Source organism: Cyprinus carpio, chromosome B5, assembly GCF_018340385.1.
Source record: "Cyprinus carpio isolate SPL01 chromosome B5, ASM1834038v1, whole genome shotgun sequence".
NCBI classification, from domain to species: domain Eukaryota; kingdom Metazoa; phylum Chordata; class Actinopteri; order Cypriniformes; family Cyprinidae; genus Cyprinus; species Cyprinus carpio.
In genome coordinates this window covers 37,478,838-37,494,735 of record NC_056601.1, presented here as the reverse complement: position 1 = coordinate 37,494,735, position 15,898 = coordinate 37,478,838, and the positions used below count along the sequence as shown (strand labels likewise).

The window sequence follows — 15,898 nt, the reverse complement described above, 5'->3', positions numbered from 1 at the left end:
TCACAACACTCTGACTGGAAGACAAATAATGCTCCATCTCTAGATCCCATACCTTCCTCTCTTCCAGCATACGATTGAGTGACATCAAGATCTGAGCGAATGAAGGTCTCTCGTAAGGTTTCTCCTTCCAGCACTGCTTCATCAGCTCATACCTGCAGAAACAGAGAAGCAAACTCATCTCCACTCTGTCATCTGCAGATGAACACATGCGTTTGAGACTTACACCTCGTCATCACAGTTGAGCGGTTTCTCCAGCCGATAGCCCTGTGGGAGTTTCTCGTACAGCTCCGCACACGTCATGCCACAATACGGCGTTCCACCTGCCAATCAAAGCCACCAAATCACATCATGTCAGTAAGAAAACAGTCATTATCAGACCTTGAACTCTGACTGCATTGATCTTGTGACTGACCTAAGCTGACCACCTCCCAGAGCAAGACACCATACGACCACCTGAGCAGAGAGACATGGTTACTCTCAGTACAAAACACACGCACACACACACACACACGCAGACTCTTACACGTCACTGTTGGTGGTGTAAACGCTGTAGTTTAGAGATTCGATGGCCATCCATCTCACTGGCAGACGCCCCTGTGGAGAAACACATGTTAAAATCACGCATGTACGGTAATGCATGACCAGATCAGCGGTCTTCGGGTCATTACCATGGTCTTCTTCACGTAAACCTCCTGACCTCGGGACAGTCCGAAATCAGCAATCTTTGCCACAAAGTTTTCTCCCACCAGGATGTTTCTGGCTGCTAGATCTCTGTGGATAAACTGCAGAGAACAATATTCATGGAGAAGCTGATTGTCATTGTTTCTGTGAGTGTTATTCAGAAATGTTTTTACAGCCTTAATCTGGAGTTATTTAATTGTGCAGTTGGAACCACCAATCTTCCTGTTATCACCCTGCCGGGTCCCCATGCTAACTGCACGCTATCAACAACAATGCATGAAATGAGTCCAAGATCACCGAGATCGGACTGTGGATGATTAGAAGAAAGTGGCCTGATCTGATGAATCAAGTTTCCTGGTGTATCTCATCAATGGATATGTTGATTACCAATGGAGACTTTAGGTGCTTACACACCACGTAGTTCTAGGAAATCAGAGAACCATTTTCTCCCTGTGGGCATTTTCTTGGTTGCATTCACACCGGCAACAGGAACTCTGAAGCGGCCGACAGCATCTTCTTTATTCGCGGCATTTACAAACATCAACAACCGGTGAACGGAGGACGCCATGATTTGAGCTGTTTTTGTTGTGTCGTGGGTTTGTGATAACGGAGATTGAATGTAAACACACAATTTACGCAATTGATTGAACATGAAAATTTGACTAAATCTTGTAGTGTTATCATTGAGGCTTGGAAAAAAAAAGACAGTGCTGCAGACAACAGGTAAATTGTGTTATTGCTGTTTTCCATGTTCATGGGAGTAAATATTTTTACATGGCATTTAAAAGATGTCGGGTAGCTGGTGTTTCATAAGTGTTTTGCCAATCAGTGTACACTTATGTCACTGGTAGCTCCTATAACACTGTTTTAGAACCTACTCTGAAATAGAAGCTAATTTAGTTCCCCCAAATGGAGTTTCTTGAACTAAATATGTTCCTAGTTCCTGCAGTGTGAACACGCCAAAAATTGGGAACTTCCGCCAATAGTCACCACCACCCCACAATGTACATGAAATGGAGAACCTGCTGTTGATATTATGGTAGCAGATACACCAGAACATGTGTGAACCACCATGTCGAATTAATGCCTTTAGCCACTGTTTTGTGGGCTAAAGGAGGTCCTACAGATAGGTGGTCATAATGTAATGGCTCATCAGTGTATAAAATTATAAGAAATAATAAAAAAAAGTAAAAATTATTAGTATTAGTTTATTATTATTTTAAAATTATTAGTTTAAAATTATTATTAGTTATTAAATAATAATAGTAATAACACATGGAAAGACATCCAAAGGAAGTAAGGAAGGGCCTAATGAAGAGGTAATAATGACCGTCAAGCTTTGGGGTGTTTATCAACTCTTATTTACATTTTGATTATCATTCTGAATCCAATTTATAGTCTTTTTTCAGCTTTTTGTTCAAAATGTTGTTTATTTCTTTATTTTTTATTTATGAAACGTACCCACTTTCAAGTGTTTAAAAAAAGAATACATGACCCTAGAATAAAATGATTTTGTTTACAAGCAGATACCTTGTTCTTTCTTTTGATGTTTTGAATGTTCAGATATTCATATAACAAAATATATGCTAATTAATACCTAAATAGGGACATAGTTACTCATATAAAGTATTATGTAAAGTTCACTTAAAGAAAACTTACGAGTATACTTGCAGTATAAAACTACTAAACTAGTAGTTTACTGAGACTATACTTCAAAGTGTTCTAAAAATGCTACAAGTATTTAATAAACTGTCAGTATACCTCTCACTTTTAGTATAGTTAACTTTTAGTATAGTTGCAGTAAAAGCTAAAAATATTGATGTAAACTAGTTGTGTACTCAAAGTTTACTACTGTTATACTTAAAGTATACTTAAATGTATACTTTTATATACTAGAAGTAGGCCAGTTTAGTCCCAATGAGTATTGAAATAGCATACTTACAAGTATACTTCTAGTACACTGATATTTGTATACTTACTACATAAAGTATACTTAAAAATATGCTTGAACTTTACTTAAGTATACTTAATAGAATAAACTTGAAGTATACTACTTTTTGGTAAGGGAATGGCCAGAACAAGTCTTGGCTGGCCTACACAAGCATTGCTAACTGTAGAAAATAAATTATGCAAGCAAAATTCACATTGGGTAGTAAGAAAATGAACAGTAGCCTAAAAGAACTAGGAGAAAAAACCCTATACTTTAGGATATTCAAGAGTCAAGATTTTTATTTGTCACATACATGGTTATATGGAGAGCATATGACCAGCAGTGAAATGTAAGTCAGGTTCGTTCCATGGACAGTGCAATTATTAAAGAATACAAACACAAGAAAATTATATATAAATATGGTATGGAAAAAGTAAGATAAAAAAAGAAAATAAAATGTGCAGGATAGTATACTGCAGACTTAATACATATTAAAATGAGCAGGAATGTACAAGAGTAGAATGTGCAAACAGGTTGTACAGGGTATTTACATAGCACCAATAGAGGTAGTAAAAAAAAGTAAATAAATAAAAACTATAGAAAATGCTGTGTGCTAGTGACAATGTCAGTATGTTAAGTATCTTACTTGATAATTAAGTGAAGTCATGTAGAAGTTAAGAGACTGAGTTTGAGTTTAGGAGCCTGATGGCCATCAGGCTACAGAAGCGCTTACCAGACGGCAGCAAAGTGAAAAGACCGTTACTGGGGTGGTTGGAGTCCTTGATGATTTTAACAGCTCTGCTTTTGCAGCGTTTGAGGTAAATGTCCTACAGAGAGGGGAGAGCAGACCCTAAGATGCGCTCAGCTAAGCGCACAACTCTCTGCAGGGCTTTGCAGTCATGACTGGAGCTGTTCCCATACCACACTGATATACACTGAGTCAATACACTTTCTATGGCCCCTGAATAGAAAGTTTTCAGGATTGCTGGTTGAATCCTGAATTTCCTCAGCTGTCGTAGATGGTACAATCTTTGCCTGGCTTTATTAACCTGTGTTTGGATGTGTGAAGTCCAAGTCAGGTCCTCTGAGATGTTTACACCGAGGTACTTGAAACTGTTCATCTTCTCCACAGGGGTCCTGCGGAACATAAGAGGAGTATAGGGCCGCTGCTGTCTCTTCCTGAAGTCCATAATTAGCTCTTTAGTTTTACTCACATTCATAGAGAGACAATTGTCCTGGCACCATGATGTAAGTTTCTCTACCTCATCCAAGTATGCAGCTTCATTATTGTTGTGAATGAGGCCCAGAACCACAGTATCATCAGCAAATTTGATAATAGATGTGGAGCTGTGGGAAGACACGCAGTCATGTGTGTAGAGAGAGTAGAGCAGGGGACTCAGGACACAGCCCTGTGGGGCTCCTACGTTCAGGGTGATGGAGCCGGAGGTGAACTGGCCTACTTTCACCACTTGAGGTCTACCAGTGAGGAAATCAAGAAATCAGTTGCAGAGTGAAGAATCCAGGCCGAGGTGGATTCAGTGGATCTGTTTGGGCAAACTGAAGAGGGTCCAGAGTATCAGGGATCGAGGAGCAAATGTTGTTTTTTATAAGTTTCTCAAAGACCTTCATGACTGTTGGCGTGAGGGCAACTGGACGATAGTCATTCAGGCAAAAGGGTTTATTGTTCTTAGGCACAGGGATGACCACTGAGGTAGCAAGGGACTCATTAAAAATAGATGTAAACAAACCAGCAAGCTGATCAGCACAGGACCTCAGAACACGGCCAGAAATCCCATCAGGACCTGCTGCTTTCCTGACGTTCACTCGCTTTAGGGCCCTCTTAACCTCGTCCTCTGACACAGTGATTACATTATTATCGCTGCTCTGTCTGCAGCTTCCTGACGCATTGATCGGCAGACTCACGCTGCCTCGGTTGACTTCAAAGTGGCCGTAGAAAGAGTTTAACTCGTCAGCCAGAGACGGGTCTGCTCTCACAGCTGCAGAGGATTTGTTACCAAAGGCACAGATGGTTCTTAGTCCTTGCCACATGCGTCGGGAGTCATTTAGCTGGAAATGCGACTCTATGCGTTCCCTCTATTGGTGTTTGGCGGCTTTTACTGCCCATCGGAGATCATAGCACAATGTTTTGTACTCGCTCATGTTCCCAGACGAGAGACCGGCATTGTACGCAGCAGAGCATTTGTTTACTGCAGCATGGATTGTTCTGTCCACCCACGGTTTCTGATTTGATATATGCTACATTTAAAGAACTACTTTACATTTAAAGACCTTTGCATACCCACTTCTGACGATCAACTTACAAACAAATACTCTACAGAATCCTTTACGCCATCCACACGTTTTGGTGCGTGAAGTCTTTCCTTGGATCTTTAATGTCAATGTTGTGAGCACAGGCATTCTCAATACTCAGAAGAGCTAAACTGGACAGTTTTTCTTGTGACATTGCACTCTTGATCACTTTAAATTTTGAGAACGATCTTTCAGCAGTTGCAACCGTTACATATTTAATGATGGGGATTTTAATTAATGAAGAATTGACCTCCCTGCAAAGATTAAATTATTAAGCTCAATTTAAAAAAAAAAAGACAAGGCTACTCGTAAATAGGGGAATCTGCAATGTGGGGGGATTCGAGAAAAAGTAAACATGGCTTAATGTTCTAAAACAACAAGCAGGGAAACCTGCGTTTTCATTAAAAAATAAAATAAAAAATAAGTAAATAAATAAAATTAATTAATTAATTAATTAATTAATTATTAAATAAACACTTAAGGCCAGTGCGACAGGGTGCGTGTAACAGGTGCAACAGAGCGCTCCTTTAAAGACGCAATTGTATGAAGTGATAGTATGTCCCAAAGCTTGCCTACTCTTCTACTACACACTCAAAAGTGTGTACTTTTTCTTCACCAAAAGAGTACATAGTTTAAGAGCGTAGTATAAGTAGGTACATTGAGATGCAGGGCTAGTTTTCCTGAGTTGCCCTGATTAGTTTATTCTGTTCACCTGTGTCCTGTTAATTAAGTCATTAGTCCCTCTCTTGCTTTTGTGTAAGTTCTCCCCATTTCTGTTCAGTCATCACTGGTTATTATTTATGTAATGTTGGAAATGCTTTGCTGTGTTTGTGCTGCATCCTTGATTCCTTGTTTCTTTGTGGATTCACGATTATAGGGTGTTTATTGGATTCCCCTTTGTTGTGCACTTAATTCATCATAGCAACCCGTGACAGGTGTATAGATATTATTTATATAAATTATATATTTTCATTACTGAATCCAATAAATATTTTTATATACTGTATGAATTGGAGCAGAATTATTGATTATTGTGCTGGTGGTCAGTGTTTTCCACGCTCACCTGTTTCTGGCTCAGGTAGTCCATGCCACGTGCCACATCTGCAGCAAAGTGCAGTAACTGCTGCGAGGAGAGTGTGGACGCGGTGCTGTTAGCGATGGCAAAGGCAGGGTCCGTCTCTAAAACTCGGCTCTTACGCAGAAAGTCCAGCAGGTTTCCGTGAGGAGCATATTCAATGGCCAGATACAGGTAACCTGCAGTAGAAGAAGACAGTGTGGTTGAGCTCTCAAACACAGTCATGTCGCATCAGAGAAGATCAGCAAACATCTGTGGGATTTGTGGCACACACCTCTGTGTTCACACGCTCCCAGAAGGTTAATAATGTTCGGATGATGACCCAGTTTACACAAGACCTCAAGTTCCCCAGCAAAGTCTCTGTGGTCATCTTTAGATGCATATTCTATGGTTCAGACAGAGAACGAGACATTTGTGAGAGAAATTGTGTGAATGCTGACACACATTCTGACTGTTCATTGAATTCTTCTCACCTTTCATTCTCTTGATGGCCGCATCCATCCTCAGGCCGTCTTTCTTAATGCGAGCTTTCAGCACCTGCCCAAAGTTTCCCTCTCCAATTATATCCTGGAACTTAATGTCACTCCACTCCAGGGTGGGATAGGCCACAGACTGGCTGGAACTGGGAACTTTTTTGGGCATGTTGAGTGGCACAGAGCTAAACTGGACCACAGGCTCCTCTCTCTGTGAGCACAGGAGAGATCGATGTTTACAGGAGTGTTCAGCTCCAACACACCTGAAGCAGCTACTGAATGACTTCAGGATCCAGACTCTAAACTGGAGCTAAACACTGCTGTATGGTCAAGTGTTAGTGTGAGAACCTTCAAGGCCAGTTCACACCAAGGACGATAACTATAAAGATAATGATAAAGATACAGTTCTAAAAATTGTTTTCAATATTAAAGAATAGCAGAATCCACACCACAGCTATAACAATAAAGGCACAGAGAAACGATATCATTGGAATCACTTTCAGAATGAGTTTATATATATGTATGTTTACATAGTCATCTTTATAGTTATTGTTCTTGGTGAGACCTGGCCTTAACCCTGCTATAGAGATAAAGCTGTGACTGAATTCAGCTGATTTTTACTGTGATAGATCTGTAAATGAATGCATACGGTCAGTGGGAATGCTGAATTTGGGTCGGCGTCTCACCGCTATGTTGTGGAAGGCCTGCACCATCCGTCTCTGGAAAGTGGTTCTCTTGAGCTGCAGGACGATGCAGAAGGCCAGCAGGATCGTGATGCACGTCATGCCGGCGGAGCCCAGGATCGCGTAGAAGAGCATGTTACCATGAGCCTGGAACCCATGCAGCTCTGAAAGAGCAACAATTTACAATCACTGTCATCAATAGCATTTTATAATGCTGAACAAATTGAACTATTTATGAAAATGAACTTGTCACCTGTCGAGTGTTGAAAAACGTCACTTATTAAATGTTTGTTAATGTTAAATGTTAATAATGGTTCATATTTAATAAAGGTTTGTCTTTCTTCCTAAATGTTATGACTCATTTTGATCAAGATATAGCCGCTTAACTCTCTACATATTGTCCATATCTGCATTTATTGTCATTATCTGTAAAATAATTACTATAAATGCTGATTTGTAAACAATTTGTAGGACTGTTTGAACTTACTGTCTGTGCCTGGATTACATGGTGATAAAGTGTTTACCTGGTTATGACAGATACTGTATTCACTGCAAAAAAAGGGCTTATCTTCTTAGTATTTTTGTCTTGTTTCTAGTCAAAATATCTAAAAAACATTTACGACATAAGTGCTTTTTGCTTTAAACAAGTAAAATGATCTGCCAGTGGGGTATGTAAAATTCTCTTGTTTTTAGTAAGATAAGCCTTTTTTGCAGTGTTTCACTGGTTCTTGTCAAATGCAGAAGAGAAATTACCATAATTTTGAGGCTAACTGCCATCATATATACAGTAAATGATCCTGTAGAGGGCAGTGTTACTCTTTCAGTGTGTCTCACAGGGTCCAGATGCTGACATGCGCTCCTTTGCACGCGCTTCTGAAGCTGCACTAGTGTTCACACAGAAAAGCTGCTTCTATCATTAATCAATCTCCCTGACTGATTTGTTCAGTGGAACAGAGACAGCACAGAGACTCACGTGAGCTCTCCTGCAGTGTCAGCGTCTTGAGGGTGATCTGCGGTCTCTCCACACTCTCTCCCATGTTGTTGATGCTCCAGAGCTCCAGCTGGTAGGTGGTGTCGGCCCTCAGACCCCTGAGCTGGAAGCGCATGTTGGTCTTGTCCTGCACACCAAGCTCCACCTGCTGACTGTAGTCCATCTGCTCCGTCTGCTGGTAGCGGATCATGGCTTTGGAGATGGAGTGACCCTCGGCCACTGACCAGGTGATGTCGGCTGAGGAGTCGCTGATGTTACAGGTGGAGATGTTGGCAGGAGGAGGAGGAAGCTCTGATGGATCACCACATAACCAATCAATAACTCCACTAGTATATCCAACTCATCTGCATACATACAATACTCCACATAATGAAGGTTGTTATATGTATGCATAAATGCTTGTTTATTTTTTTTGATTTTATTATTTTTTTTTTGTGAATTTGCTATGAAACTGTGTTTTGAACAGTGCTGTGACTTTGGTGGATGAGAGACATCATTAGAGATTTCAGAGGAGACACAGATCTATCAGTGCAGTGTAGTGTGTGTGTAGCTGTGATGACACGCCAGTAACAACAGGAATCAATACATATGTAATAATGCATCACAAAACCAGTCATAAGGGTAATTTTTTTAAAAAATGAGATTTGTACACAATTTGAAAGCTGAATAAATAATCTCTCCATTGATGTATGGTTTGTTAGGAGGACGATATTTGGCCGAGATACAACTATTTGAAAATCTAGAATCTGAGGGTCAGTCTGAAATCATCTTTAAAGTTGTCCAAATGAAGTTCTTAGCAATGCATATTACTAATCAAAAATTAAGTTTTGATATATTTACGGTAGGACATTTACAAAAAAAGTCTTATTGGAACACGATTTTTACTTAATATCCAAATAATTTTTTGTTTTGATATATTTATTGTTGATTTTGCCCCATACAATGTATTGTTGTCTATTGCTACAAATATACCTGTGCTACTTATGACTGCTTTTGTGCTCCAGGGACACAAATGGCTGTGAGCTTAAAAAAGTGAGAGGCACAAACTTACGGTCGCTCAGAGTCCAGGCGCTGACAGTGGGACAGGCCTGTCCCGCAGCGCTGCTGCTCATCCTCACCTTGCACTGGTATTTGCATCTGGGTTTCAGGTCGTTCAGATAGTGGCTGGAGGAGTTCGACACGACCTGGAATCTCTTGGTTCCCGAAGCTCCAACCTGCTGACACGTGACCTCGTAACTCCAGTCCGCCTCGGCAGGAGCGGCATCCCACGACAGGAGCAGCACAGTCTGACTGAAGGGTTTCAGCTTCACACCCACTGGGAGCTCTGAGACAAACACAGGCGTCTTATCATCCTGCCATGTGTTGAACGTGAGGCTGTGTTTGAGGTCTTACCGAGCATCTGTGTGGAGAAAGTGGCTTCGGGTCCAGGCTGGCCGGTTCCTCCCGGTCCGTGGCGACTCAGCTGCACCCGTATAGTGTATTGGGTCATGGGAGAAAGGTTGTCCAACCTTACCAGAGAGCCGCTCGCTGTGGAACACAGGGAGAAATGTGTCTGTAATCTACTCAAACATACAAAAGCAGTTCCACAGTTTTGTGACGATTTGCCACATATTGAGTATCAGTCCACTTATCAAGATCAATAAGCCAGACACACACAAACATGTTCAAGAAAGCTGCAATTAGACTGTTTTATTACGCATGTGCCCAGAACTAAAAATAAGCGTTATTGTTTTTCTTTTAGTTGTGTTTGTGTTTGCAAAAAAAATTTAGTTTATTTAGATTATTAAAATTCCCCTACATTAAGTGAAACAACTAGGGATGTGACGATTCACTCAACTCATGATGCGATGCGATTCATAATACTGATTTCACAATATGATTTTGTTTTTAACAAAATGAGATTTAAGACAAATTATAAATGAAAAGGTCTTTTATTATTGTTTGGACAAAATGCTGAACATATTTTAAGGATAAGATTAGTGAAATGAAGCAGGATTCTCAAAAAATTATTGAGAGTATTAAATGACTTAGTGTATCAGGGAAAGACTAAGTAAAATATTCTAAAATATTTACCTTAAAATAAATAAATAAACCTTAACATAGATGGAAGATTGATATCTGATCAGACAAGTGTAGCAAATCATATTAATAGATTTATTACTACGGTTGCAGAAAATTTGGTAAATGAGCTTCCAGCACAAACTGTTATATTTAATGATAAATTAGTTAAGGAGTATTATGCTAAATGCGGTATTATGCAGGAGGGTTTTTGTTTACTAAAGTAAAGGAGAGTAACGTTTTTAAGAAATTAATAAATCTTAAAAGTAGTAAAGCAACAGGGTTATATCAAATTCCAGTGAAGTTTCTTAAGGATTCAGTGAACTTTATTACTCCAATGGTTACCCATATTATAAATCTTTCAGTTTGTCAAGGTAAGGTTCCTGATGAGTTAAAACAAGCAAGAGTTATTCCCCTTTTTAAGAAAGGTAGTAGGTTTGAGTGTAATAATTATAGGTCGTTGTCAATTCTGAATGCATTATCAAAAGTGATAGAAGAGATTATTTTTGAGCAGACTGAAGACTATCTTCTTAAACATAATATATTGTATGAGTTTCAATCTGGTTTTAGGAGGAAACACTCCACTGAGACAACAATTTTATATTTAATGGATTATATAAGGAAAGAAATAAAAAAGAAAGAAAGAAAAAAAAGTGCACTTTGGATGGGTTAAATGCAGAGCATGAAAAAAATGGATAAAAGGATGTTAAGTGGGATGGTACTGTTAGATCTGCAAAAAGCATTTGATACAGTTGATCACAGTATTCTGCTTTTAAAAGTTAAAGTGATGGGTTTTAGTAAAACGGTCTGCAAATGGATTAAGTCTTATCTTGAAACTAGTCGCCGCCACTTTGCAGCAGTCTTTAGAAATCAGCGCAGCGCAGTACAAGTCCAACTATGGTATGTTGACAATGTTGTGGCTCAAAAATTTTATGTTATGGACATTTTAAGACTAATAATAAAATATGTTCGCAATGGATACAGGAACAGGCCTATTTATGAAGTTGACTTTATTTGGTATCAGAACTAATATGGTGGTAATTAGCCTAGGCTATTTCGTAATGTCATTAAAGTGTTTAAATTGGCAATCACTTTTGATAATTAAAATCTGGCAAACAATTTGGCTCTAAATGGCTAAGATCTATAAATGGGTAAGCATGGTGGTGTCCAGTAAGCAACCAACTATGGCAGCGATCCAACATGTCCTTGTATTGAATCAAAGACGGCGCCGGCCGCGGAGCCGTTTAGTCCATGTCAATTTTTTTTATTCTTCAAAACTTAAGCCCTTTTGACATTTTGCCTGACGTGCTATATTAAAAAAAAAATCGCCTCCCAAGACAACTCATTATGGGGCTGCTGGACCTTCTCAGACCTGCACTTGCCAGGGTAACACGGCGGAATTTTGCTTTAAGCCCTGAAGTCCAGCTGCTTGCAGTGCTAAGGTTTTTTGCTACAGGGAGCTTCATCGAGGTCGTGGGAGAGGGCTACGGCCTAAGCAAGACCTCAGTGTGGAGGTGCGTCCACACTGTCACCTACGCCCTTCTGCGTCATGCCGGGGATTACATCCGGGGAATTCTGATTCTAAGTACCTTACCATCAATAAAAAAGTGTATTACATAATTTTTTAGAAGTCGTTAAACCCATGTCAAGAAGCGGCACAAGTGGCACAACGGGATAAGGAGGGTGGATGATTAGCGAGGGATACCCGGTTCGTCTAACCGTCACAACATATCGTGTGAACATATTACTGACAATTTGATAATTTAATTAATAGTCTATATTTTATGGATAACTTAAACTATGTTAAAATAAATGTTACTGGAATAATTTGAGGAATGTTTCATTTGCACAGAACGTGTTGTCTTTCTTAACGCCATAATGCACCTTCGCGTGAAGTTGAAAATTGATTCCTGAGCAATCGATGCCACCTTATTCAGCACCTTCACTTGGGACAGCGCCTTTGTAACGTCGGACGTAAGAGGCAGCGTGCTAATAAGCTTCCTAACGGGCCACTTCGGGGAACACACTTAGGAACATAAACAACTTTGGTAAGATATATCTTTCGAGTCTTCTTAGCGTGCTAAGAGTGAGCGTTATCGGGGAACCGGGCCCTGGTGTTTTCGGATTGTTTGACCATTTCATATGGGGTTCCACAAGGGAGTGGATTAGGTCCTTTACTTTTATTATATATTAATGATTTTAAAAATGGCCTGTTCAAATAAGCTTTTATTATATGCAGATGACGCAGCAATAATTCTGTCTCATGAGGAAAATATTGAAAATGAATGAGATTGAAGGGGTCTCCAAATGGTTTTGCCATAATAAACTGTCTTTACATTTAAGTAAAACTGTAGTTATATTATTTGGCTCGGCTGCTAAATTAAAAAAATGCATTGGATTATAGGTAAAGGTTGGAGATCAAATTATTACACCTAAACGAGAAGTAAAATATTTGGGTTGTGTTTTGAACCGTAATTTGACAGGAGAAAAGATGGCTGCTTTAGCTCATTCAAAAATTTCAAATCAAATTAAAATTTTAGCAAGACAGGCGGCTTTCTTAGATACTCAAACTTTAAAAATGTTTGTTGGTGCATTAGTGCAGTCACACTTTGATTATGCTGCAGTTTTTTGGTATAGCGGTATTTCAAAGAAATTAAAAATATATAATTGGAGACTGCTCAAAATAAGTTGTGTAGGGTTATTTTGAAAGTACATCCACTGATGCATTTGCGAGATGAACATTATAGGAAAATTTGTTTTTTAAAAGTTGAAAAAGGGGTAACTTTTTTATAACTGGTGATGGTGTTTAAGATATTACAGAAAAATGCTTGGAATAAATTACCTGGGTGTATTCAAGAGATACAAATTTTATATTTTTTTTGATTGGCAAAATAAATTTTGGTAACTACAGTTTGGCTAAAACTATTGACTAAAAGTTGACAAAAATGCAATGACTTTTCATCGACTAAAACTAGAAGAAAACTATGAAAGACTCAAATGACTAAAATGTGACTAAGACTATTAAGCATTTTCGTCTCAAGATAAAGACTAAGACTAAATCAAAAATGCCTGCCAAAATTTAACACTGATCTAAATGAAACAGAAACAGCAGACAGGCTGAATGAGATGCAGATTATGGAACAGCAGCGATACAGCGTTTCCTTGGTTACCGCTGTAAACAAAGCAGCCCTGCGCTTATGAACTCTACAAATACATTATACAGAGGCAAAATGGAAAGAAAATCTAAACTTTTCTAAAGACAGTCACTTCCCTCAGGTACATTCATATAAACTCCTACCCCGACTAAGTTATATCGTGAATCATTTAACATCTCAAACGACTTGAACCATCATATATTTGTATAGATTTTCAACCGGCTTGCGGTACATCATTACATCCCTAGAAACAACACAAGCATCAGATGAGGTCAGTGATTCTAGAAGCAGTCATGTGCTTTTCCTCCGATATGATATTAAGATGAGTTCAGTGGTTATGACTTCACCCACATTCTTCTGACTAGTCATAATATCTTCTGTATTTGACAGCGATCAGAAATATGTTCAGCTCATCACCGTTTTGTAATCTGTTGCACAGTGGAAATATTTATTACACTGGACAATTTGCCAAGAGCAACACGGTGACCTGTAACCTCGTATATGAAATGTTCCAGCTGTCGTATGCAGCAGCACACCACAACAACACACAAGTGCCATTACCCTCAACGCTTCTCCATGTAGATGAGCTGGTCTGTTTGTAGTTGACACTGACTGAGGTGACAGGCCCGTCTCCGGCGTAGGGCTCTTTATTGAGCAGCAGCAGCAGGTGATGCAGGCCGCTGTCATTCAGGAGCGGAGGATTCTGGGGCTGCGGAGGAACTGAAACCAGACATGAGGCAGCTGAGCACATAAGGTGAATTTACAAAAGGTTTTGTGACACATAGGTGGCATTTATTATTTTTGTGACAATTCGTTAAAAACAAGACACGGTCTGAATGCTGTGATAATGTTGTATGGCACATTAGGCAGTTAGTTGAGGTTTAGTTAGTTGCGGTTAGTTGACTGTGTTCAAGGTGTGTGCAGTGGAACCGAAGAAGGAACGGATTCGCCTGCAGCGGGTTTTTGTTTGTCAGAGCAATTTTTACACTTAAAGACGCCTTTAGAGAAACACAGATTTCTGTTCATCTAGGATCCAGGATCTAAGCCAATCAGAGCAATGGTAACACCAACATGAACGGACACATTCAGGATTGAGTTTCCAAATTAGGGGAGTGTGCAATGCAATGGACGCAGCCAAAGACTATAGATATGCAGCAACTGTATTGACGGTAAATTTGTTGAAATGAATACAATTATTCTTTTTTGTAATGTTTATTTTTTGTATTTTAGTTTAATATTATATATGTTATATTTTTGTATTATTATATTATTATATATAATGGTTCAGTTTACAACACCTTCATAAATTGAATAAAAACAGGAAAAAACAAAAACACAATGATGAACATTCTTTATTAATTATTTAGTAGATGTAGAGTTAATACAATCATTGAATTTTAGGCAGAAAAGGTAAATTGCCATCTTGTTCCGACCAAACTGATCGACACAGAGTTATCAACGAACGTCCCAGGAGGACTTGAACAAAGCATAAAGCCCTTTCTCAGTTTAGTATTTTTTGTGATTCTATAGGCAAGCAATCTCTAAGAGGCTATTTTTTCTACTAATTTTTAAGGTTTTAAGGTTTGAATGTAAATATTTACAGTTAATATTCCCACTGTAGACATTGCTAATTTCATAACCATATAGCATTTTTGGCTCCTGAAACACTGTATGTTGTGATTGTTTGGGACTTCTGCTGGGAGGAAAATAGAGACGGACCTTCGGGAACTTTGAGGAATCTCACCTTTGACATTCACAATGAATTCTTTCTCCTCCTGATAGTGTTTGGTTTTCACTTGACACGACCAGCGGCCAGTGACCGACACAGTGATCTTCTCCACCCTGAATACTGATGTCGTTTGATCATTTTCTGTCTGTGTGTCCACTGCCTGAGAAACACAAAAGAAAAGGCTTTCATGAACAACGCAGCATTTCAAGCAGATCAAACCTAACGGCGACTCATGCAGAACTGGTGCAGTGATGCTATTGGGATGAGACTCACATAGACAGTGGTTTTGTCTGGTTTGACAAGGGTTATTTCCCCGTGTAAAGGAGCGGGCCGGCCTGACGCAGAGCAGTTGACCGTGTATGTGATGCCCGAGTTGAGCTCAATGTCTCTCAGACTGCTCACGATAACAGGTCTCATGTCTTTCAAAGAAATCACAAGCAGACAAGGATTCAGAAGGGTTATCTCCCAGAAACTCAGGGATAGTTTGTTTTGTTTCTTTGATTTTAGTGTTTTTTATCTGGTTTAGCTCCGTGCCTGCCTTCACACACACATCCTCTGAAGCGATTGCATTTACCCTGTTCACACTCACACTTCTGTTTACAGTCGGCGCCGTAATAACCGGCCGGACAGGCTGGAATCACAAAATCCAATTGAAAAGTGTAACAAGTAATATTTTAACAAAATATTTGTCATGTTTATTTTCTTTGCACACAATTCAGAACACCTTCAACGAAACTACAGTAGTTCACAGTACTACTATTATTACTAGCATTTAGACAGTAAAATGAGGAATATTAAACTGAGCATCCACCC

General features: G+C 39.3%; 1 protein-coding gene across 1 annotated transcript in view; it reads right to left on the bottom strand.

Annotated features, from left to right (window-relative positions):
• LOC109058312 (tyrosine-protein kinase receptor Tie-2-like) overlaps nt 1-15,898 on the bottom strand; it is a 28,486-nt gene that overhangs the window by 353 nt on the left and 12,235 nt on the right. Inside the window, exons 5-19 of the mRNA XM_042723485.1 lie at nt 15,359-15,547; nt 15,101-15,245; nt 13,918-14,076; nt 9,536-9,670; nt 9,195-9,467; nt 8,126-8,434; nt 7,156-7,316; nt 6,470-6,680; nt 6,271-6,381; nt 5,985-6,175; nt 669-782; nt 524-594; nt 413-453; nt 224-320; nt 53-152 (exon numbers count right to left, since the gene is read on the bottom strand). Coding sequence (XP_042579419.1) covers nt 53-152; nt 224-320; nt 413-453; nt 524-594; nt 669-782; nt 5,985-6,175; nt 6,271-6,381; nt 6,470-6,680; nt 7,156-7,316; nt 8,126-8,434; nt 9,195-9,467; nt 9,536-9,670; nt 13,918-14,076; nt 15,101-15,245; nt 15,359-15,547 — 2,307 coding nt within the window. The remainder of the gene's footprint in view (nt 1-52; nt 153-223; nt 321-412; nt 454-523; nt 595-668; nt 783-5,984; nt 6,176-6,270; nt 6,382-6,469; nt 6,681-7,155; nt 7,317-8,125; nt 8,435-9,194; nt 9,468-9,535; nt 9,671-13,917; nt 14,077-15,100; nt 15,246-15,358; nt 15,548-15,898) is intronic.